Genomic DNA, 25,196 nt, shown 5'->3' with positions numbered 1-25,196 from the left:
CTGCCCATTAAGTCAAAGCAGGGCTTTTTAAAACAAAACCCAGCTTTGTTCTTGGTTTCAGCAGCTGCAAGAAAAATCCCCATTCTTCTCATTTGAGTGCCATTGAGGGATGAAAGAAAACCTCCCTTATGCCAGAAGAGGGCACTTTAACTACAGGCAACTATGAGCTATGCTATGTGGTGCTGACCCAGGAAGGAAAGCAAGGTGGGGGAAAGAGAAACTGCTTAACTCTACCGGAAAATAACTACAGGGAGGTGGAAAGATGCACTAAGCCAGTGGACCTCAAAATCTCCCCTTGAGAATTGACACTGAGTGTTCGCCCTCAGAGTGTTTTCCTCAGTGCTGCTCGGGAATCCCTAGTCACAAGAAACACTGATTTATACCCCTGGGCCGCATGGATCCTGCATTCTGGGACTTATTTTGAGAAAGAAAAACACATTCCTTTCCCTGATTACTCAGTATGTGAGTCATAAGTAAGGGAGATGAGAAAGAAGGGGAAAGAGAAAGAATGATGATCCCATATGTGTTAAAGTCAGATCTGAACATAGCAATTTTGTTGTTTAGTATAGCATGCTCCCTCCATGCTGAATTCAGGTCTGACTGGAGACTGTTTGAAGTAGGATCACTCAGAGTTAGGGCTGGTGTACCCCAGTTCATAAATGCCTGTAGTTGTCAAACGCCCAGATTTGCACAATCTAAATTACCAGTGGCTTGCTAAAATGGTGTAGTCCATTTTAGCCTTCAAAGATTCTAGACACATACCTAAACCAAGCACGGATAAACTGGGGCTAAAAGGTGCATTTCTCAGATGGAGCTGGCAGCTGCCTTAGTTTATTGGCAGATCATTTATCATCTCAAGAAAAATATTGATGGACCTTAAGATTCAGACGCTGTCAGTTGAAGGAGTGCTACCGCTGTAGGCTGGCTGGGGGAACAGCCAACAAAGCATATTCCACCTCACAGAAAGGCAAGGGACAGCCTGTGAAGAGAACTCATTAAATGTGGAAGATGTGATGAAAGGGTAGGTGTACCATGAGGATGGCAACACATCAGCCCAGTAGGGGACCAGGCTAAAACTTTCAGCACAGCTCTGACATTCAGAAACATGGTGGCAAATCCTGGGCATTAGATCTCTGCTACAGCAAACGATACCAAACATTTCCTCAAGGGGGACTGTCACTCACAAGCAACTGTATTGTGAGGCCGAGGGGTTCGTAAGCTGATTCCAGATCTCCAGTGTTCTTCAACAGTGGATTTGCTCAACCACATTTCAATCAGGAGAGCAGAGGCAATCCTTCTGCTATTGTACAATTTCCCATGGTGCCAGCAAAATATTTTAGAACATCTATGTGATGGGTTGGATCACAGAATCCCCCTTTGGGACTGCCACCTGATATGCTGAGATGACCCCTGAACCTGTTTTCCCCATCATCTTGGGACTTCAGTGCCCTGCCTGGTTGTGCCAGACAAGCTAGCCTGCTGCAAACATAGACCCAGGTCTGAACCACATCCCTCAAAAGCGGCAAGCTTAACTGAAAACAGCTTGAGAAGTGCTCCTGTCTCCAGCACTCAGATGCCCAGCTCTCAATGGGGTCCAAACCCCACATAAAGCTGTTTTACCCTGTATAAAGCTTATACAGGGTAAACTCATAAATTGTTTGCCCTCTATAACACTGATAGAGAGATATCCACAGCTGTTTGCCCCCCCCCCAGTATTAATACATACTGTGGGTTAATTAATAAGTAAAAAGGTTTCAGAGTAGCAGCCCTGTTAGTCTGTATTTGCAAAAAGAAAAGGAGTACTAGTGGCACCTTAGAGACTAACCAATTTATTTGAGCATAAGCTTTCGTGAGCTACAGCTCACTTCATCGGATGCATTCAGTGGAAAATACAGTGAGGAGATTTATATACACACAGAACATGAAAAAATGGGTGTTATCATACACACTGTAAGGAGAGTGATCACTTAAGATGAGCTATTACCAGCAGGAGAGCAGGGAGGAGAAAACCTTTTGTAGTGATAATCAAGGTGGGCCATTTCCAGCAGTTAACAGGAACGTCCGAGGAGCAGTGGGGGGTGGGGAAATAAACATGGGGAAATAGTTTTACTTTGTGTAATGACACATCCAGTCTCAGTCTCTATTCAAGCCTAAGTTAATTGTATCCAGTTTGCAAATTAATTCCAATTCAGCAGTCTCTCATTGGAGTCTGTTTTTGAAGTCTTTTTGTTGTAATATTGCGACCTTTAGGTCACTTGATCTCAGACCTAAAGGTCGCAATATTACAACAAAAAAACTTCAAAAACAGACTCCAATGACAGACTGCTGAATTGGAATTAATTTGCAAACTGGATACAATTAACTTAGGCTTGAATAGAGACTGAGACTGGATGTGTCATTACACAAAGTAAAACTATTTCCCCATGTTTATTTCCGCCCTTCCACCCCCCACTGCTCCTCAGATGTTCCTGTTAACTGCTGGAAATGGCCCACCTTGATTATCACTACAAAAGGTTTTCTCCCCCCCCCCCACTCTCCTGCTGGTAATAGCTCATCTTAAGTGATCACTCTCCTTACAATGTGTATGATAACACCCATTTTTTCATGTTCTGTGTGTATATAAATCTCCTCACTGTATTTTCCACTGAATGCATCCGATGAAGTGAGCTGTAGCTCACGAAAGCTTATGCTCAAATAAATTGGTTAGTCTCTAAGGTGCCACTAGTACTCTTTTTCTTAATAAGTAAAAAGTGATTTTATAAAATACAAAAAGTAGGATTTAAGTGGTTCCAAGTAATAACAGACAGAAGAAAGTGAATTACCAAGCAAAATAAAATAGAACACGCAAGTCTCAGCCTAATAGAGTAAGAATGTGATTACAGATGAAACCTCACCCTCAGAGATGGTCCAGTAAGCTTCTTTTACAGACTAGTCTCCTTCTAGTCTGAGTCCAACAATCACTCATGTCCCTATGGTTACTGCCCTTTGTTCCAGTTTCTTTCAGGTATCCTTTGGGGGTGGAGAGGCTATCTCTTGAGCCAGCTGAAGACAAAATGGAGGGGTCTCCCAGAACTTTATATAGTTTCTTTCTTGTGGGTGGAAACCCCTCCCTCCCCCTGTGTAGAATCCTCTCTATAAGATGGAGTTTTGGAGTCACCTGGGCAAGTCACATGTCCATGACTAGGTTCTCTACAGGAATGTTCCCAGGAAAGCTCAGATGTGGATTGGCGTCTATCAAAGTCTATTGTCAGATTAAGTGTTTCTTGATTGGGCACTTACTGAGAATAGTCTTTTCTCAAGAAACTGACCAAATGCTTCACTGGGGCTACTTAAATCCAAACAAGTACACAGCCAATATTCATAATTTCAAATACAAAAATGATACATGCATACAAATAGGATGAATATATTCAGAAGATCATAACCTTTGCAGAGATATGTTACATGGCATATGTAGCATAATACATATTTCAGTTATGTCATATTTATATTCATAAGCATATTTCTATAAAGCATTACGGGGTGCAACATCACAATCTACTCTAAAAGATTCAGCCAGCAGCCTCACATAGTGCCTTCCCCCAGTCCTAGGGAGCACTGAGCAAGGGTTTTTTAAAAGATCCATTCAACTTCCTCCTGGGAAGCCCAAAAGGGGCATGTCCCTCTCTCCACATATGCACACAGAGCTCCCATTAAAACCATTGAGATGGACAGTCACACACTATAAGGAGAACAAAATTCTAAGATGTTTGCCATTTTCATTTCAGCCACCTTAATGTGAATGTAGACCATTTATCCAAGTGGAGCTATGTGATTTGGGATTTACAGAAGAGAGGGGTGTATTGAGATCCACCCCAATATTTCCCCGGATAAAACCTCTGGGTAGACAAGGCAGGTTTGTGCTTCTGATGCACATTACACTTAGCTGCCTTACGGATGATTCTTAGTTAGAATTCAGCAAGTGATCTACAAAATATTTTTTATTGTGGGGGAGGGGGAAGCAGCAATGGATCAAGGCCTCCCAACTGAGATTTTGCAGTGGCCATCCACAGTAGCTGGTTGTCTGGGTATTGGGTAATTGTGAGAGCAGTAGTTGTGGACTTGTGGAATCGAGACAGGAGTTAAATTGTGGGACTGTTATGTCAAGAGGTCAATGGAGGCTGAAGGCTGGAAGTGGCTGATGTGTTGTGGATGAGTGCTCTTGTATAGGTTAGCATGTGAGAATGAGCAAGCCTTGTATTGATTTAGCTTGGCATTTGTGAGGCTGCCTTACTGCCAAGGACAGCAAAGCAGCAGTGCCCAAATCCCACTGACCTTCAGTTGGAGCTGAGTGCCTGACTCCTTCAGCCCCTTGGAAAATACTGCCTAAAGGACTGAGCTGACTCCTTGTGACTTCAGTGGCCTCTGGATCAGGCCCTAAACCCTGGGACTGGAAAAGCACTGTGGGATACATGTGGATTTCTTAAGCTCATGATGGATCACACCATGTGTTTTACTGGAACACAGAGGGCCAAATCCCATCCAGCTTATTCACATAAAGCTTCCCATTGGTATCAGCGGGAGTTTTGCTTGAGTGAGGTGGGCAGGCTATTTGTGCAAATTGTTATATGCGTTACACACAGGTCTGGCATGATGTACCCAAATTATAAACACAGGGCTCGATTCTCCACTTCTTAGCCACTTGTATAATGACTTTCCACTGGGCAAAGTGGGTGTAAAATATTACAATTTCAGGGCAAATTTACAGAGAAGTCTGATTCGGCAGCACTTTATACCCCGTGTGCCCAGGAACAAACACATTTTCCGTTTCCTTGCCCCTTGGGTGTCAAGCCCATTAAAATACAAAGATAGCACTGCTGAACTAGATCAAAGTTAGCAGACTGGTTTTGTTAACCACTGAAAATCCCTCTGTTTATTTGCTGTGGTATTTTCTGCACTATATATGGTCTGTATGAGAGAGATGGATGGGACTGCTGTAAGAAGGGACTCCTGAGATGCTTTTACAAGAAACTCCCTCTGTTCGGTCCAGTCACGTGATGAGAAATTTAGCCTTGGCATAAACAGATGCACTGACTTTCCTGGGAAGGTCCCTGCTATACCTCAATCTCTCTGTCTTGGTTTCCCCAAGACTAGTATCTGTCTTGCATGATGTTCTGCAGTGTTCTTAGTTAAGGTCTGCAGAACATCTTAAGATGAAAGCTGCTATAAAAATGTGAAATATTAACTGATTGCATTCACCAAAAGATTAAAAAACAGATGTGAACTCTCTGGGGGCTTTGGAATTTGGGACTAAATAATATAAAGTAAGGGACAACTTAAGCTCCAAATCTTATAATTCCCTCTGTCATCACAGAGCCCTGCTGAGCCGTCTGTGTAGAAAAGGGAGGAACAGAGGGGATAGCCTGCAGATCTAGGTGGAAGAGATGGAAAATGGTAAATAGTGTGGTGTGGATGAAAAGCAGCTATTGCTAATGGCTGAGAATGAGGGAAAGAACTACGGTCTTCAAAAAGTATCAAGAGATACAGACAGGAAGGGGAGTGCAAGAGCCAAGGTAGAAACTGATGCAAGCGGAGAGGGGAAAAGCCAGAAAATTAAACACTGAGGACCCAGAAACAAGAGAGGCAGGTACAGAAAAAACAAGGCCACAAAAGAGAGAGAGAGAGAGAGAGAGAAACTGGGAAGAGGAAGAGAGTCTCACAGACATGGGGAGTCTGGTGGCACCTTACAGACTAACAGATTTATTTGGGCCTAAGCGTTCGTGGGTAAAAAACCCACTTTACCCACGAAAGCTTAGGCCCAAATAAATCTGTTAGTCTTTAAGGTGCCACTGGACTCCTCATTGTTTTGGTGGATACAGACTGACATGGCCACCCCCCTGATACTTCACAGACATCAGCTAGTCTACACTTAAAAGTTAGGGCGACACAGCTCCTGTGCTCAGGGGTGTGAAAAATCCACTCCCTGAGAACTGTAGCTACGCCAACCTACCCCCCTGTTTATATGTGGAAGAATTCTTCTGTTGACCTCACGACCACTGCTTAGAGAGGTGGATTACCTACAGTGATAGAGAAACCCCTTCCATTGCTTTACGAAGCGTCTACATTATGGCCCTAAGGCAGCATAGCTGAAGTGCTGTAGTTGTGACATTGTAGCTCTTGTAGTGTAGACATGGCCTGTAGAAGAGGCATCGCAATTCCTCCATTTCTGACTTCAAAATATGCCGCAAACCCTGATTCCAATGGGTTATTTTCTTTTTACCCCAGGAGAGCTCAGCAACATCTCAAGCCAACTCCCACCCCAGACCTTCAGTTCTATGGAAGTGACCCTATCGCTCGTATTAAACTCGCTCCTCTCAGACATGTCCAACAAATTGTTAATATCTTTTAAGTCCTGCTCTCCCTTGCCATGCAGATTAGCCTTGCCCTTTCCGTCGCACTTAAGTTTAGCAAGTGTTACTAATAGGAATTTAACGTTTACCAAAGAATTATTTTAACTATAGGTCTAATAGAATTTTTATGGTGCTCTGAACACCCAAGAGCTTAGCTATCAGAGCCATGTGCTTAGTTTCCTCTGAAGTTGCTTATAAGACAAACGAAAGATACAAGTTTATAGAAAAGTATGTTCATAATGGAAATGTACAAGACTTTAAAAGTCAACTCCCCAGGTGAAGCAGCAGGGCCCGCGGAGAGAGTTTTCCCCCCTATTTATGTCACAGCCATAACTCCATGATTACTCATGCACTAAACTTTTCCTTCCCGTCCCCATAAGTCGTTCATAAAAGGGTATTGTTCAGGGCAAGGTCTGGCTAAGGTATATGCTATCTTCTCTTAGGTTTAAAAGAATATTTATCGGTAAATCCTGTCGGGGTTTTTAAAAATTATTATTAAATGGTAAATTTCACAAGCAAACAAACCATAATGAGTTACGGAGTCTTTCTCTTCTAGGTCGCTGGTTTAAATCTGGCCTGGCTGGTCACAATCAAAACCCATTGTTCGGTGTTGATGGCTGATGTGGAACGAGCTGACAACTATTTTAATCAGTTCCTAGACGACAGCAAATCCCCAGCACAATCTGGCACTCGTTAGCACGCATACTGGCAGTCACAACAGAAAAACTAAGGGCATGAGACCCTGCAAGCTGCTGGGCTCCCCTAGAGCTGGTCAGCTAGGGCACCTCACTGGGCCTGGAGAACGAACCAGCACTGGTCTGAAGTCTCTTGGTGGGGGAAGCTTGCCTTGCCACCATCCAAGAAGCCCCTGTGCTGTGACAAGGATGATGAACAATTAGGATTATTGAAGTGGCGCTTGTGAACCCAAGATATCTCAAGTGCTCATACTGTTGCTGACCTAAAAAAGTAAGGGACCGATCCTGCAGGATGCTAAGCACCTCCTGAGAGTTCAACAGCATGCAAGGATGCTGAGTGTATCTCAGAAGGTCAGATCCTTAATTTGCAAACTGACTTGTAGTTTGATTTAAAACAGGCCTCATGTAGGAAGAAGATTCCATGATTCATAGAAGGGATCATTGTGATCATCTGGTCTGACCTCCTGTATAATACAGGCCATAGAACTTCCACAAAATAATTTTGAGAGCAGACCTTTTAGAAAAACATTTAATCTAGATTTTAAAATTTATATGTGATGAAGAATCCACCACAACCCTTGATAAATTATTCCAATGGTTAATTACTCTCACCATTAAACATGTATGTCTTATTTCCAGTCTGAATTTGTTTAGCTTCAACTTCCAACCATTGAATCGTGTTATACCTTTGTCTGCTAGATTGAAGAGCCCATTATTAAATATTTGTTCCCCAGGTAGGTACTTTTAGATTGTAGTCTGTCATCATAAGGCAGGTTTTCTAATCCTTTACTCATATCTTGTTGCTCTTCTCTGAACCCCCTCCTGTTTATCAATATCTTTCTTGAACTATGGACACCAGAACTGGATGCTGTATTCCAGCAGCGGTCTCACCGGTGCCATATACAGAGACAAAATAACCTCTGTACTCATAGTCGAGTGTCCCTTGTTTATGCATCCCAGGTTTGCATTAGCTCTTTTGGCCATCGCATCGTACTAAGAGCTCATGTTCAGCTGTTTATGCACCACGAGCCTCAAATCTTTTCCAGAGTCACTGCTTCCCAGGCTAGAATCCCACAGCCTTTAAGGATTGCCTCCATTCTTTGTTCCTAGAATTTATATTTTGCTCTATTAAAACACATATTGTCTGGCTGGCCCATTTTACCAAGTGATCCAGATCTCCCTCTGTCAGTGACCTGTCCTCTTCATCATTTACCACTCCCGCAACTTTTGTGTCATTGCAACTTTATCAGTGACGATTTCATGTTTTCTTCCAGGTCAGTAATAAATATGTTAAATAGTGCAGGGCCAAGAACAGATCCTTGAAGGACCCCACTAGAAACTCAAACACTCAACGATGATTCCCTATTTACAATTATATTTTAAGATCTATCAGTTAGCCAGATTTTGATCCATTTAATATGTGCCATGCTAATTGTATATCATTCTAGTTTTTTAATCAAAACAGAATAGTTAATTGTACAACACTGTGGTGTCAATTTCCAAACCAACATTTACAGCTATAGCCCCATGGCTCCCATTAGAATGGTAATGGGAGTGATTAAGTCTCCAAGCAGTGCTTTGAAAATACCATCCGGGATTAATGCATTACAGTTCAGCAAAATACACAATTTTTCCCTTCTTGAACATTTGTAACAGACACGTTGCACTCCCATAGCATCTTTCAGCTGAAGATACCACAGTATTTTAGGGTGCGGATTCCAAAGGACACATTACAGAAATTATAGACATTGCTGACTTGATTATAGTCAACAGTTTTAATTTGCATTTTAACCTGACACTGCCAGCCACTGCGTGTGTAGACTTATGTAGTCAATGACACAGACAGCTAGATAAACAGATCAACATGGAAACACACAGACTAAAACCCTCTTATAGGGAAGTTTTTCTTACAGCTCCATTCTATGCAGAAAATCACTCTGTGGCGAAAAGGAGTTCGCAGATTGCAACATTGTAGCTTGCTCTGGACTAGCATTCTACCACACTTCACTAAACAGAGTTTTATTAGTTTTTAATTTGCTTTGAGCAGCTCTCCCTATATACACCCTATATGAAGAAACAGGCAGATTCCTTCTGGGTATCAGCCAACAGCTGCAACCCTGAAAATGTCAGCTTCTTATATCATTAACTGAGTTTCCATGGTGCCCCGAGGCAGAGAAATTGATGCTTGACAGCATTATCACTATAAAGTAACTTTACAACTCTATAATTTAACTCTATGCTTTCAGTGGTATTAAGAGTGTTTGACATTATGGCTGTAAACTCAACACCGTTTCTCCCTAGGTGGGGGTGTGAAGGGGGGTTGCTTTTGTTGATCTGAGACAGAGTTTGAAGCAAAGGTGCCGAGGAAGATTGTGGAAAAAGGTGGGCCAACAAGCACTTTCACCCCATCATTTGTCTTACCAGCTAAGCTTCAACAATGGCGTTCCTTTTTATGGGAATCTGATGTCTAGTTTTAACTGCCCTTCCTGCTCAGCTCTCAGTAGGGAGCTTCCCACAGGCAGGTGTAACAAGGACCAGAGCAGATGGATGAGAGGGAAAGACAGGGGCTCAGCAAGTACAGGTTGGGTCTTATTGCAGGGAACGGGTGGGGACTGATTTACAGATACCAGCTGTGGTAGTCTCTCTCTCTGCCTTTCCTTCCATGCAGTTTTACAAGCAATAATCTCAAAAATACAAGCCATACAGTGCAGACCTCCCTGCTTCAGTTTCTGGTTGGCTACTTCCTTCTCCCTAATTAGCTCCCGGCTGGTAATGCTTCCCTGAATGTCTGGGAATTCCCCCCCAATGCCCCAGCATATCGTTAGGCTTTGGGAAGCCTTCTTCTAGGGACCCCACTGAGGCGGTAGAGGCAAACAGGTCAACAAGACCCCTGTAAGGGCACCAAAAGACCTGTGCTCCCCATTCTAGGGGATCATTAGTGTATCTCAGAAATCTCTCTGTCCTGTGTTACAACGTGTGCCCTGAGTTCATGTTCTATTATATATTGTCTAAGTTTATAGCTATAGTTTTTCATGTCTGAATGATTATACATGTAATTTTTTTTCCTGGCACAGGTGGAGGATAGCTCCTCTAAGCCATTAACTGGGATCCTACATGCTCTTTCTGAGGAATCGGTATGCACACTCATACCTCCTCAGGCACTAAAGACCATATTCCTTTCCTATGGCTCAACTTTTCCCCATGGGACCTTTGCTTCTGAGCCCTCCTTCCGCTAACTTTTAGCTATTAAATATGGGTGAGCCAAGTAATTGCAGCTGTACGCCAACAATTTTCAGTCAGTCTAAATTTTCTTAGTTATGAGTTTCAATTGCCCAAATAAAATGACACTGACTCATCTAAATTTTCATTTTGCATGCGTAGACACAAATGCACACACAGATTTCTATGGTGTGAATACATCTTGCACGTCCAAAATCATCTGGGAGATTTGGCATAATATGGAATTATGCCTTAACTTATTTTTTAAGGGGTGCACCTGTTAGAGTCTCTCCCAATACACCCAGTGAAATGAAAGATATGAAGCCATCTTTCTTTGTAAATCTCTTCAGCTAGGATGTTAAACAGGTCATAGTATAGATTTCATTCCTTAATTGTATACTACAGTGAAAAGTCTTTACTAGAAATAATATTAATAATACTTAGTGTTTGTCCAGTGCTTTTCACCTACAGATCACCAAGCATCTTTCAGCGGAAGATAAGTATCATTAATCTCATTTTACGGATGAGGCAGAAAGATGAAATGATTTATTCAAAGCCATACAAGGATTAGAACTCAGGTGATCAGACTTCTAAGCCTGTGTCCTATCCACTGCACCATACAGAAGAAATTCCAGCAAGCAAAGCTCTATTTAGCTGGGTTTGATTGTAAGGAATTGAGCATATCCAGCTCCTGCTGAAGGGAAGTAATTGTACAGATGTAAAATAAGAAGTGACATAACCAGGGTGATGCGCAATATGGTGGCCCTGGTGCCGCCATAAAATGATGATTCCTATGGCTGAGACTGCCAGACCGCTTTGATCATGACAAGACGATTATCAAGCCCGCTCCTGCAAATCCTCGCTCATGTAAATAGTCCCATTTCAGAATCGGGCCCTTAGTTTTTAAGGGTGTATCCCCTTTGCGCTCTCCTTTTATTCTTTTTACAGCTCCCTATGGGCTGCCTACATTACAGTCTGAGATCCACTTTAGAGGTTCAAGAAAGGAACCCCAATGAGTTAGAACATCATCAACATGAGACAGAGAACCTGGCGCTGCTCCCTTGACAGCCCATTATGGGTCAAAGTTCTGATGTATGTGGGATCCGAGCCAGGTCGTGCTGCATCCCTAAGGGTAAGGAGTTCTGTGAGCACTATCAGAGCTAGCGAGTGGAGAGCCGGCAATTCGTTATCCCCCCGACCCAGTAACGAGAGGGACAGAATTATCTAGGCTGCTCATCTGATGATCCTTTGGTGAGCACATAAAAAGCCTTGTGTCATAAGCCCTACAAATGCCTAGTGTTTGTTTAAGGGAAGCATATCCAGCTCCTTTTAAAGCATTTTTACCTGGTGTTGAGCAGACCCTTACGTTTTTAATCAGCTGCTACCAAACGCCATGCATGTGTGAGAGAGGTTTTAAGTGGACAGAGAAAACCTTGTTTATTTCCAGGCAAGCCCACAATTTCACAAGTCTAAAATCCTCTTATTATGCCTTGCAAACACAGGCCTTTCACTGTTATCTACAGTACATGTTATCATAGGGTACGCTGCAGAGCTGAGCTTACAGAATATATCCCTGGTGTTTCTGGTAAACCAGCTACATATCAGTTAGAAGCAGCTCCTACGAGCCAAACATGTATTTCTGAAGGAAGAAAATAATGAATATATAATAGGAAATGCAGGAAGCTATGTTGGTGCAAGGTTGTCTGTAGAGCGAGACTAAGGAAAGGCAAAAGTTAACATTCCTGCTGCAATGTTAATCCAGGCCTGGTGCACGTTGGTGATATGGTTTATTCCGATGGTTATAAGAGACCAAGATTTTAGGTCTCAAATGTTATTGTTGATGTCCTAAAATGTACACCCCAAAACATATAGCACATCTAACGTGGCTGAGGTAAGAGCCTTTAATCTTGTGTTTCCTTTTTATTTCAACCATGCAACATCAGAGCCAAATTCTGACCTTGGTTTCACCAGTGTAAATCAGAAGTAACCTACTGCCTAGTAAAGGTGGTATTTATTTAGTGGGAGCATAGTAGTGGATTTTAACTCTGTTTAAGTGAGCAGAGAATGTGACTTTTACCATTATATGAACTTTAACAAAACAATATCTTTATTTTTGTGTTTTTAAAGAAAAAGAAGCAAAGCAAAACCAAACAACAACAAAAAAACAAAACAAAAAATCCTCAGGATATTGGCCACGCTAAATGATATTAGAATTTAAGTAACACCAGTTAGGTTTGAAGTTCACACATCTCTAAGAGGTGTCCATCTATCTAGATAATTATGAAAATGTCCTCGTAATCACAGAACTTTGAGCAAAGTACATGACTTAATGTGACTAGCAAAATGTAAACATACGCCTAATACAGCTAGACAGAAGTTCAAATAGACTATAGAGTCGATGACAGTGCCCTGAAACTGCTCTAAAGAAACATATTATTGACATAAAAAGATCTTTTCAACCAATAACAGAAGAGTGAGATATGTAGATATACAGTACCACATCACTATTGTGAACTTATTTATCATGCACATTGAAGTTGCAACAGCATAGCCAATGTATAGCATTTTGTGCCAAGCTCATGAAATAAAAAGATTAAATTCAATTAGCTCAGTCTATCCATCTGTAAAATGGATTTAATTAGACTCAGCTACCTTATAGGAATATGAGGTCTAATTCATGTTAACAGAGCATTTGGAGATTCTCAGCCGTCTAGCCCCAGGAAATTGTATGATTATTATTATTACTTGCGGGACAAAATCCATGAGTTCATGTGGGGCCAATTATGAACGCTGAAACAGGGGACAGGCCCTTGCGGTCTCTACTCCTGGCTACAGAGTTCAGTGGATCATAGGCACAGCTTCAGCCAAGTATTTGTCAAGCCAAAACTGGAGGGTTTGCAGACTTCTCGTTACGACATATTGCTGCCCAATAAGGCGCTGATCCCACCCCTATTCAGTAAAAAATACACCCCTGATTCAATGGATCAGGCCCCCAGAGACAAGTCTTTAAAGGGAGTTACTGTATCACAGCATGTTCATTTCAGATTTGCTGAGCACTTGAACTCACCTGAAAGTGTTGGGACTCGTTATATTTTCTTAGTCTGTTTGCTTGACATTCTCCTTGGATGCAACCAGATAACAAAAGCGCTCATCTCCTCGGAGGTTAAGCGACTGACTGTGTCTTTGGTTCAGAGCCATTACAAAACCCTCAACGTCTTGAACTGCTTACTGATTTGCAGGCCGCTTCAAACAGCAGTTTTGGCCTAATCTGGATGTCCGTTATTATTAATTTACTTTTGGTCACCAGTGCTTTGGTGACAAGGAGAAATCCGCACTTACAGACAGGGCTTGTGTGTTGACAAGCAGAGGGGCCCAAGGTTGTTTAAGCACAACCACACCACAGATTCCCTTAAGCAGCTCCGTTTCCTCCTCTAATTGGGGTATGGAGCTGACGAGGAAGAACAATAACAAACTGCAGCCTTTAAAGAGACTCTCAGGAGGAAAGGAAATCTCAAACTCATTTGGTAGACACTGAACCTGAGCCCGTTGCCCCCTCGCAGCTACTGGTTTCTAGCTTGTGCTTTGGCGGTTAGCAAGTCAACCCCCGTCTGCGCTACTTTGAGCTGAAGGGTCAGCCCAGGTTTTATGAAAATCAAGCTGCCGCCTAAGTTTTCCATACATCCTCACCAACGATAATAACTGTGATCTGGAACTGTTTTCTGCTCGCTGGCTGCTCATGGCAATGATGTATGAAGCCAGAGCAATGCAGCTCCATCTGCATACGACAAGTTGATGCCGCATAGATAAAAAAAAGAGTCCACATACCTGAAATAAAATAAAGGGCTGCTTTGAATAGCAAGCCAAGCAAGCGTGACATGTAAATCACCAAGGGAATGCATATTCAAGAGAAGCAGGATCTCATTTGTAGAGGGGCAGCCTGCCTCTCTCTCTCCACTAAGATTGTTCTTGATAAATAGGACTTTTAAAGGGAGAGTAAATAAGCAGTTGTCAACACACTGAGTGCACAGTGAGGAGGGAAACTAAATGTGAAGCTAACATGCATGTTTCTAAAAGGCCAGAGAGCTGAGATAATAAGACAAGTTATTAAAACAGAATCTAACTGTGTGACAATTCCTCTCTTCAGTGCTGCATTTCTTAAGTGTTATGCTAGGCTGCTCAGCTCTGTAGTTGGGTTTGGGGAATAGGGAACTATTCCTTGGAAGCTGTTTACCTTCATGGGCAAAGGAAGGGCGGAAGGGCAAAGGTAAACATCAATTTGCTGCATCACTTGGCCAGAATCAAGCCCTCCCAACCACCCAATTTTTGCTTTCACTAGCAAGAAATGATTTTCGCATCCATAAAATTTGCACAACTACGTAGGGCAAGAAATATATCATTTTTTTCCAGACGATGAAAGAAGAGGGAGTGTTGGGGAATGAAAATGGAAAACTTCAAAAAGTGAATGTTTTTCATCAACATAGTTTGCAAATAATTTTGCAAGAATGAAAAATGGTTCCATTTCAAACCCCATAAAACAGAAACAATTTCAAATTTTTAAATGATTCTCTCCTCCCCCCCCCCCCCCCACCACCACATTTTTGACCACTTCTTGTAAAGATTCGGTCCAGAGGCAGCACTGGGACCTAATGGAGCTTTTACGGTCTTTTCGCTATAGACTGGGGACAGTTAGGTCACCTCCATCTGGCATAGAAGAACCTATGACTCTCTGCTAAAGGTGTCTATTGCTCTGAGTATTAAGACAATCATACAAGTAAAGGGCTAAGAGCAAAATAAGGAGTAAACTGAAACAAAGAAATGGAAGGTATATAGTGTGAGGAACAGTCTTTTACCAGCAGTGGAAAGGACTATTTGATCTAATAGGCCTTTTCCCTTCTTGTATTTATAAATTGTGGAGCATAATATTACCGAGATTAAAGCAACAGGAACAAATATATTTCCAGTTATGTATTCGCAACTCAGCAAACTATTAACTTTAGAGTAGGGTTTACCTCAGATGTCCAGTTCAGATGCACTCAAAGCGCTCAGAAGGAAGGATGAATTTGTAAAGGATACAGGCTTCCTCTGTATAGGGGACAGTAGAAGTAGTTCCTCCAAGGATGTAGCTGTAGAATGAGACTTCCAGCGTATAGCAATACGAAGTATGGTCCAATAAGCCACCGAGGAAGCGTCGTCCTGTCCCTGCCTTCACAGCGTCACGGTTGAAGGACGTGCTAGTCTGCATGGGAGAAAGATAATAACTAATCAGGAGAGCTCATGGGCATGAACGTGTATGGCTTGGGAAGGAGATTGTATAGATAGGTGTGAAATAGGATTGGCAAAGCTCATGTGTCCTGATTCTTATTTACACTAACCCACTTCAAGGTCCATTTAACATACAAACAAAATAACGGCCATAATGAGTCAGACCTGTGGTCCATCTAGCCCAGTATCCTGTCTTCCAACATTGGCCAATGCCAGGTGCTTCAGAGGGAATGAACAGAACAGGCAGTCTTTGAGTTATCCATTCCTTGTCATCCATTCCCAGCTTCTGGCAATCAGAGGGTAGGGACGCCCAGAACATGGGGTTGCATCCTTGACCATCTTGGCTAACAGTCGTTGATGGACCTATCCTCCATGAACTTATCTAGTTATTTTTTGAACCCTGTTGTAGTTTTGGCCTTCACAACATCCCCTGGCAATGAGTTCCACAGGTTACACTGCCAGAGTGGTGTAAAGACACCTTAGGATAAATGAGAATCAGGCACATGGAGCTTAAGGTTCTGTTCACATTGTGAACTACCTAACTAGTTTGAGTTCACAAATCTTTTTTGTGGTGTAATTTAAATCTTTTCCCCCTGCCACGGATACCATTCTGAAAGCATTCTAATAGGAAGCCCATGCTGTATATTAGGTAAAGCAGAACCCACCCAATTTCCCCCCTAAAAGCTAAGCTGGAACAGATGTCTGGGCTTTATGGAGTATATATTGTAAGTTATCTCTATCTTCCCCTGTCTGCCACTTCTTTCCACAGACTCTCCTAAGGAAAATGTAAACCAAATAACATTTGAGTTCCAGTCAAACTTTCTAACCTAAGATGTTTGAGTGGGTCTGAAGTTAGACCAAAAACGTTTGCCCTTCACTAACTCAAAGTTTAACTAGCTTTGGCTAACTACTTATTTAAAAAAAAATCCTGCACTGTTCTAAAGTGCAAGTAACAGTGTAAAACACAGTAGTTTATACTATTGCTGAAGAATACAGTAGTTTTTTTTTGGTAAGGTGGCCAACCAATGAACTTCAAAGTCAAACCCTACTTTGATGGATATCATCTAGGGTTTAAAGGAGAGCTCAGTCTCCATTCTTGTTCAACGCTTGGGCTCTAGGGCACTACTCCCAGTGTGGTGATGTATTCTGCAAACTGCACACTTTTCCTATAGGCATTAGACCCAAAATGGCAGCTCCTTTCATACAGACCACTATCCAGTGGTGATAACCATTAGGCAGTATCAATCTGGGCTGAACATGAGCCAGTGACTCAAGAGCAAAAGGCTTACTAGGTCTGATTCTGCTTTGTTCTAGTAAGTGAAGGGACCTTACATTTCCACCCACTTTGAGGCCCTTTTATATAGCCAGGGCAGTATAAAAGGCCCTTAATGCAACTGAGAATTCAGGATGCTATGTCCATTATTAATTCCGGGAGCCATCCAGACCCTTTTTACCATGTTTGTTACCCAACATCACAGAAGGTGTCGAGCCTGACTGTTACTGAAAACAGAGAAAATGAGAATTTTATTTATTTATTAAAAATAATCTAGCTGCTCGAGCTGTTTAGTTTCCTGCAACTAAGACTGAGAAGATAACACTAACATTCAAATGCACAGCAATTTTTGATAAATAGGGTATACTGGATTATATAAACAAGAGAAACGTCTTCTGTTTTATTAGGATTCTGCATGTTTTAAAGTCTATCGTGTTATAAAAGTAGGGATTATAGGCTAATTGGAATAAAATAGAATCCAGTTTCTTATTAGTATTGCATTTAGAAGCTTCTGAATGGGACTTCTTGTAATCTTTGAACTGATATGACTTTTATTTCTTTTGTTTTGTGGTAAAGGATACACAAGACATATCCCGCTTAACGTATACTAGGTGCTTTCAGGGTAGATGATGCAAGACTTAAATATGCACTGAATATCTCTGGGGGCGAGGGAAGTAGAAAGGAAAGTGGAGTTAATAAGGACTGAAGTTGAAATGAATCATGAAGTTGACATGGAATAAAAAGTCAAGACCCTCTCAAAAAAGGAAACCATTCTGATTTCCTCAGAGCTACGGAGCCCAAGACCTTCTGGGATTCAGAGGTAAATCACTCCAGGTTTGTTTAGTCCATTAATTAGAAACATGAAGAGGAAGAAGAGCACACTAAATGCAGTGTTAGCGACTGACCCTTAGTGGACTGCCCTTAGTGGATTGTGCTTCCCATTAAGAGAGAGCACAAGAACATTCCTTGATCCTTTTTGCTACAAACGATTCTTTCAGATGTTGATCACAGAAAGAAGTACCAAACATTTCAGTGATGAGTTACCAAATAGCCATCATTTTGGCCAACTTGAGAAAGAAGCATGAAGAGGTTGTGATGCCTAACGGTTAAAGTAAAGAATTAGGATCCAAGAGCTCCCTGGATTTTAATCTTTACTGAGTCACTAGCTCCCTCTGTAACCTGGAGCTAGTTACCTAATCTTCTCATGCCTCACCAATAGGGGAAATAGGGCAACAAGCATAACCTCACCAATAACTAGATGCAGCATTTGAGGTGGTTTCCCACTGGCAAATAAATAACCACAAAAAATTACAGGTATATGTACTAACAGGAAAATTATACATGAATGCATAGCGCCATGGAATCAAGGGAATACCAATAAATTGTGGGATACATTGAGACCCATGCTGACAGTCATCTGCTGGCCACGACCATCTCTGCTATCAGCCAGTAAAATCTCATTTCCAATGGAAGTTAAGCCATTTTAACCACACGGTAGTATGCAGCCACCTGTTATAATGTCCATGAATAGTTTGGGCCCTTTACAAACCAATGACAGATTTCCCATAAACTAATATGAAGGCTGGATTTACCAATGCCATCCTCTTACCGCTCTGAGGCAATACGTAGGAACACACTAAACAACAAAGTTCAAGTTCAAACCAAAGTATGGTCACAGTTAAACAAAAGTGTTCAAAATTGTGTCTACATTTAAGCACCTAAATCATTGAAATAAGTGGCCCTATTGTCAAAAATATGGCACTTTCCAGGGCCTACCAGTAAAGTCAATAGATGCTACTGTGTAGAGCTGGTCAAAAGTTTTTGACTGAAACTTTACCTGCCAAAATGGTTTCTTGAAGGGAAAGTTGTAAATGAAACAAAACTTTTCCAAAGGTGGAGGAGTTTTAAAAAGTTACAGAGTGGAGAACAGAAAAACAATAACTAGAGAAAGGAAATAGTGATGAAAAACACACCCCAAACTCTGGACATTATTCACTTTATTACATTCAGTGGCAAAAAAATGGGAGGGAAGAGAGGAAATATGAGGGAAATGAAATTTTGAAAATTTGAATTTGTTCAGATTTTGTGAAAAATATCAAAGTAAAAAAATGTTACATTTGAAACCCTGAAAAATGAGGGTTGAAATGACTGAGAAATTTCAAATTTTTTAATGAAATGTTTTTTTGCATTTTTCGAAAAGCCATACTTCTGGCAGCTTAGCACATTTGAAAAATCAGGCCATTCATGGACTAAGAATCTTAATGTAAGGCCACGATTTTTTAAAATGGGTCTCTACGGTAACACAGGCAGACTGATTAGATGTCCTGGGCAAAAAGCAGGATTGCACGATTTGACTGGGCATGTTTTAGAACTGCTTATTTGGGTGGGGGTGGGGGCGGGAGGGGGAGGCTCCTGCACAAGGATGTGTGGGACAGAATAAAAAGGTACACATTTTGAGACAAACTAGAACAAAGAAACCCCATGCACAGTAGTGGAGGGGTTTTTAGCCCTCAGATTTGTACAGCAGAGTCCTCACTGATCAAGTCAGGACAAGTAGAAGGGGAGTGTGAAAATACAGGGCATTTGGCGGGGACCCTGAACAAATGGTACAGAATGAACTAACCTGTGGAAATGAATATTCTACTGTGTAGGCAATCTAGGCATGCCAGAAAAAGGGACATTCGATTGCACGTGGATTCAATAAAGAGATCAAACATATTTTTGGTGGGGTGGGGTGGAATACAGTCTCAGGCAATGCAGGTAATGTCAGTGGCGAACTAGTCTCTTGTTTCCCTGGGAGACTCTATTACCCTGAATCCCTTGCAAAGCAAAGTCATCATTAAGCAAATGCAGTGAGCATGCAGAGCAGGAAAGCAACTAAACAAATATTTATTTCTCCAAGTCTGAACCACATAAGTGTGTCAACAGCAACAAGAAAGGACAGAATCAGGAAAAAAAAACCACAAGGGACTTTGGAGCTCTTGAATGGGGAGATTTGTATAAAATCAACAGGAATTCATTATTAACACACATAGGTATACTAAAGCTCGCAGAGCAACTAAGTTTCCTGCCTCCCAAACGTTCCATGTAATAGAAGAACTTCTTGAGCAAATAGCTATCCAGAGGGCTAGGAGAAGCCAAACAAGAATCCAGGCTGTTAAAATGAAGCAGGTGGAAAGCCATAATACAGCAAAACAGAATGGCAAGCGTCATGATTACAAAGTCAATCTTGCCCATTCCACCCCTTTTGAGTCTGCTTCTACCAGACCTGGTGCGGCCCTGCTCTGCAGGGATTACTACGTGAGACGTCAGCACCTCCTGCATGCCTCAGAGCTGTGCATCACAGGGGATCTCTGCATCCTTAGGGGTTTTTGAGGCTGTGGCCATCACAGGCCAGGGATGAGAGTGGGGTCAAGCCAGTGACTTTAAGATTATGAGGATCTGCTAGCATTCCACTATGGAAAAGGAAGTGCCAACAGTTCAAATAAGCCTGGCTGCATGCTTGCACTGGGAAGAGTGTAAGAAGAATGTTTACTCCCCCTGGATGGGCTATCTGCTTCGATCCCATGGGGAGGGGGTGGGAAGCAGCTGCTACCTCAACTTCTGCACAGGTGGGCAGGAAGTGGGTGGAGCCTAGGGTCTGTTCCCCCAGTGGCTGGCCAGAACAGCTGAGGAAGCATAAAAGGGGAAGCGAGCCAGACTAATAAAGGGCTGGCACAGCTTACTTCAAGGGAGCAGCGGGGACCAAACTGTGACTCTCTGACGCCCTGCTCCTGAGACAGTGCCATTTTGCAGTGTGCCTTACTCAGGCTGGACTACAAGCTGCCAATCCAACACAAAGAGAGTGAAGGAACACTGCATATAGACAGGAAACAGATGAAGTAAGAGGGAAACCATGCTGTCATCAACCAACTTGAAACCTGGTTGCAGCTAGCACAGTCCTGAATGCAATGTTGATAGGGCCTGAAAGATCAATCTTCAATATGGCAAAATATAATTCCCATTTTCTCCTGAAATTAGATTTTGATATATGTGACATACAGAACATCCGTAATATTCCACAGCATGGGTGCACACACAAACAGGGTTAGATGGAGGATAATAAACCCACCACAAAAACTGTTGTCAAAGTAACCTGAATGGCCACATGTTCCAAATTATCTTCGACCTAGTTTGCAATGTCCACACCCAAATTCTGCACATTATCACTTGCGCATGCAAAGAAGATCTTTTCCGAATAAAAAATTGATCTGAATGCACAAATAGGTTAATGAGTGTAAATTCTGCCATTTGCACATGTTGGTGAAGTTGTGCACAGATTACACATACAACATTGGCAGCACAGACACACATAATCTGTTTTGACTATTTGTCCTGATGGGTTAGATGGAGACCCACAAAAACAAAGGAATTCAGAGGTAAAGATAAATTGCTGCCCTTAATGCTCTTTGTTATGCTTTGGCATTACAGGGAATTATCAAAGATATGCCGGTTTATCCCCTCGCGTGTTTCTTTTGGAAAGGAAGTTATATTTTGCAATGTCTCCTATTGGGTGATAATCCCTATATAGGATGCTCGTGGTTTGCTTGCTCAGTGGTTGAGCAATAAATGTTTTACCTACTGGGATAAACCAGGATTATGCATACAAATTGTTCTGTGATCTTTACACATCATCACCAGCAATGGTCAAGTGTAATCATTGGTCAACTCTCTGAGGTAATCCATTTATGCTGTCCACAAATGAACTCTGTGAAAAGAATACTCAGATTTCTTAAACTGGGTTCACCTCTCTGAACCTGCTGCTCATAGCCCCAGAATGCTTGGCGTAGTGAAAAAAAAGAAAGATAGTTGTTAGAGGACAAAAGAAGAAAAAAAGAATGACACAGTTGTCATCAAGGAAGACTGGAGCTGCCACTGGGAGGTGGCTGAACCCCAGAGTGTGCCAAATCCAGCTCGGTGAAGAGTTTTACACCATCATCAGTAACTCCCTCCCTCTCTAGAGCTTTCTACCAAAGTCTGGGGAAGTTGGACAGGAAACATAGAAATGCACCATCTTAGAAATCTTTCCCAAGGAAAACTGTAAATCATGACATTACAAATTGTTACTCTTTTGCTATCCTCCCAGCAGTGTATCCTAAGAGCCGGGCAACTGGCAGCTATCTTTCACCTTATGGATTGAGCTAATTACTTCCATGGTGTGCCCAGCAGCCGCTGCTCTGACCCTGCCAGTCTCGCAGTCGGTAGCCCATCAAGCAGCTATCTTACTAGCAAAAGTGTTATCTCCGTACTTTTCCGAAAGCAACGAGGAAGCTTCATACTTCTAAGCCAACTTAACTCTCTCCTCAAGCCAGCTCCATTAACTCTCTTAATCGACTGGAAAGCATATGTTTTAGTGTTTCCCATGATAGCCCATTGACTCTGCGCAGAAAGGGTCTGGAGATATGGAAACCATGGAATCCAGGAGGCAGACTTTTTGCTTTATTTCTTTTATAGCGAAATGTAGCCAGCCTCTGAAACATAGATGAGATTGCTTAAAATGAAGGGAGATAGCAGCAGAAGTGGGAGGCTGATTTGAAGGAGATGGCAAGTAAAAGGGAAGGATGCTGGAAGTAGAGATGTGATAAACTATTAACAGACCTCCAACTAATCACAGACTCATGTGCACAACTCACCCTACAGTCTCAGGACGTTTCTGATGCAGAGAGGGAGATGTATTTAATTTCTTAGAATAACTAACCATTCCTGAAGTGCAGGAGATTTGAAAGGTCAGGCGCAATTTGAATACGCATGCCATAGTTTGGAGCTTTTCCAAACTACTTTTGGTCCGCAGAACCAAGCTCAAACACTTATAAGAATGGGCCTTGCCCCACAAGATTCTGGTTCTTTCTGACAACAGCTGGGAAGATAGCATGTCTCACAATATTCCTGGAAGCAGGAAATGCCAAGATGGACAGCAACAAGATAATGAAGGAACATTGTCTGACCTATTTCAAGCCTTGCAGTTCACAGTCAGAGAGGGTTCATGGGAAGGTTCTGATTTGATCTGAACCCGTTTGTCCAGCCCTAAGAATGAGACCGACATAGGCCTGAATCCAAACCGCAGAACCAAAGATCCTTAAACTGTAACAAGCTTTATCAGGTTCTACTGAGATGCCTCATTTTTCTTTCTTCTTACTATTCAATATGAAGTACCCAGCAGTACAGCACTGCAATCACATTGCAGGGCTGACATAAACACAACCCACACTCAGCCACTCTCTCTGGATTTAAAGTGTGATTCTACTCAGAAAGAAAGATGGTTAAAAAAGCACTTTGTTACTGTACACACCGATATGATCCCTAAGGGGGGTCCATTATCCCCTTTATACGCCAGCACAACTCCTATTAGCATTAATGGAAGATACACACATGCATCAAGGGGATATCAGAACCTTTCCCCTCTTAAGTGCCTTCTGAGTCATGCCTGCTTAAGTTTGCTGACAAAAACAGATTGTATTGTCTGGTCAGCAGCCCAGGGCTGTGAAGGAGGGAGCTGTTATGCGCTCCTGTCTCATGCATCATCAACAAACTGTCAAGTTACGTTTTGACTCCAGAATCTCTGTGGCTGAAGGAACTAATGTTGTCCTCCATGGAAGTGAATGCAACTGGAAGCCAAAATAAAGCATATTTGCAAATAGAGGGTGGATTCATAGATTGATCAATTCTAAGGCTAGAAGGGACCATTATGATCATCTAGCCTGACCTTCTGTATAGGACAGGCCACAGAACTTCCCCCAAAGTAATTCCTGGAACAGATCGTTTAGAAAATCACCGAATCTTGATTTAAATATTGGCAGTGATGGAGACTCCACCACGACCCTTGGTAAGTTGTATTCAATATACAGTATGGAAGCGCACTGGGCATAGCACACAATGCAGGAGACAGCTGGTGGTTGAGCATGGGCAGCACTAAGCCTACTAGTACATGTCTGCAGGGTGGCATCCACTGTTTCTAATTCTTTCAGATTCTCCAGAATTCCATCAAGCAACAGTCTCTGTTTTGTAAGCTGCTGTAACAGGGTCTGACCTCCTCCACCACTGGACTCTGCCATTGCCTCTATTTCCACACTCCTAGGGTTTTTCAAAACCTTCCCAGACTTCCATGCAAGTGTAACACTCACCCCTTCCAGGACCTAGTTCAACACAGCTCAACAAAACAAAACAGGCCTGCAGCAACCTCAAGCTGGGTCTTTCCTTGTTCGATCAAGGGCAGCCTCATGAGTCTCAGCAGTCCACTGTAGCCTGTTGATGCAGAGCCAAGGGGGACTCCCTCCCACACTTGTTGGAAGTCCCAGCCTGGCCACCTAAACCAATGCAAGTGTCAATTCCCTTTCTCACCCCCTGCATTATCTGTTACAGATTCCTGTCTTCTAGTGAAACTCTTTCTCAGGGCCTCCTAATTCCCTCTTTTATTCCTGTCCCTCATTGCAGTGGGAAGCCCCTTCCCCGGTCATGTCTGACGCTGTAGAATCTTCCTTACAGGTCTCTCATCTGTCAGTCTCTTTTCCAGCTGATCAGGTTCCTTTTCGTGAGAAGCACAATCCCTGTCTACCATTACATTCTGCCTGGTCACCTGACTCATCCACTGGCTGACACCAAACCCATCACCGGGCAGGCAGAAAAGTCAGCAGCGTTGGAGCCTCCCGTAAAGGCCGAGCCCACCCTGTGACAGGTGTTGATTACGTACATATGTTCTATAAATGCCTCCCAGCCAGAGTCAGGAAAAGAAGAGCTGCTCTTTGTAGAGATGACCTCTGCTTCACAACACGCACCCTGCTGCTGAAAAAGCCAGAGTTGGCATTTTGTAGTATTCTTTTGAGCTGATAATCAATACTGTTTAGTACAGTGCAGCTCTGGGGCCCTCACTTCTCCTGCTCGTCCATGAAAAATAAGACACTGCCTCAAAAGATGCACAAGAATGCCCTGTAGCAATTGCCTGAGGTGCTATAGGTTACAGCCACGTTATGAATATTGGCGCGGGGAAGGAGGGAATCCTGGCAGGGCACTGACAGAAATGACACACGTTTCGGACACTGCCACAGAGCCAGACAGACAAGGCGGCACAACTACCAGAGAAGCAGCAATCTATATGGCGTAACCTGTTGGGAAACTGATAAACCCATCATTAAATGGCAAGCCCACAATTAATTCCAAGGCGTGGATGGCGAGATCACAAACTGCTCTCAGGCAGGGGCCCCAGCTCCTGGAAAGCCCAGCTGGGAGACAATGACTCTGAATCTCAAGATCCTTCTGGGTTCCCCCCTGCTCCAGGGAGGGAGTAAACTATGCTGGGTCAGTACCTGATGCAGGGGTATGCTC

General features: G+C 42.6%; 1 protein-coding gene across 1 annotated transcript in view; it reads right to left on the bottom strand.

The window, feature by feature from the left end:
* AGBL4 (AGBL carboxypeptidase 4) overlaps positions 1-25,196 on the bottom strand; it is a 1,390,068-nt gene that overhangs the window by 107,411 nt on the left and 1,257,461 nt on the right. The window contains exon 11 of the mRNA XM_073357770.1: positions 15,377-15,539. Coding sequence (XP_073213871.1) covers positions 15,377-15,539 — 163 coding nt within the window. The remainder of the gene's footprint in view (positions 1-15,376; positions 15,540-25,196) is intronic.

This window comes from Lepidochelys kempii, chromosome 8, assembly GCF_965140265.1.
Source record: "Lepidochelys kempii isolate rLepKem1 chromosome 8, rLepKem1.hap2, whole genome shotgun sequence".
In the NCBI taxonomy this organism is placed as follows: domain Eukaryota; kingdom Metazoa; phylum Chordata; order Testudines; family Cheloniidae; genus Lepidochelys; species Lepidochelys kempii.
This window is presented reverse-complemented; position numbering and strand designations above follow the sequence as displayed.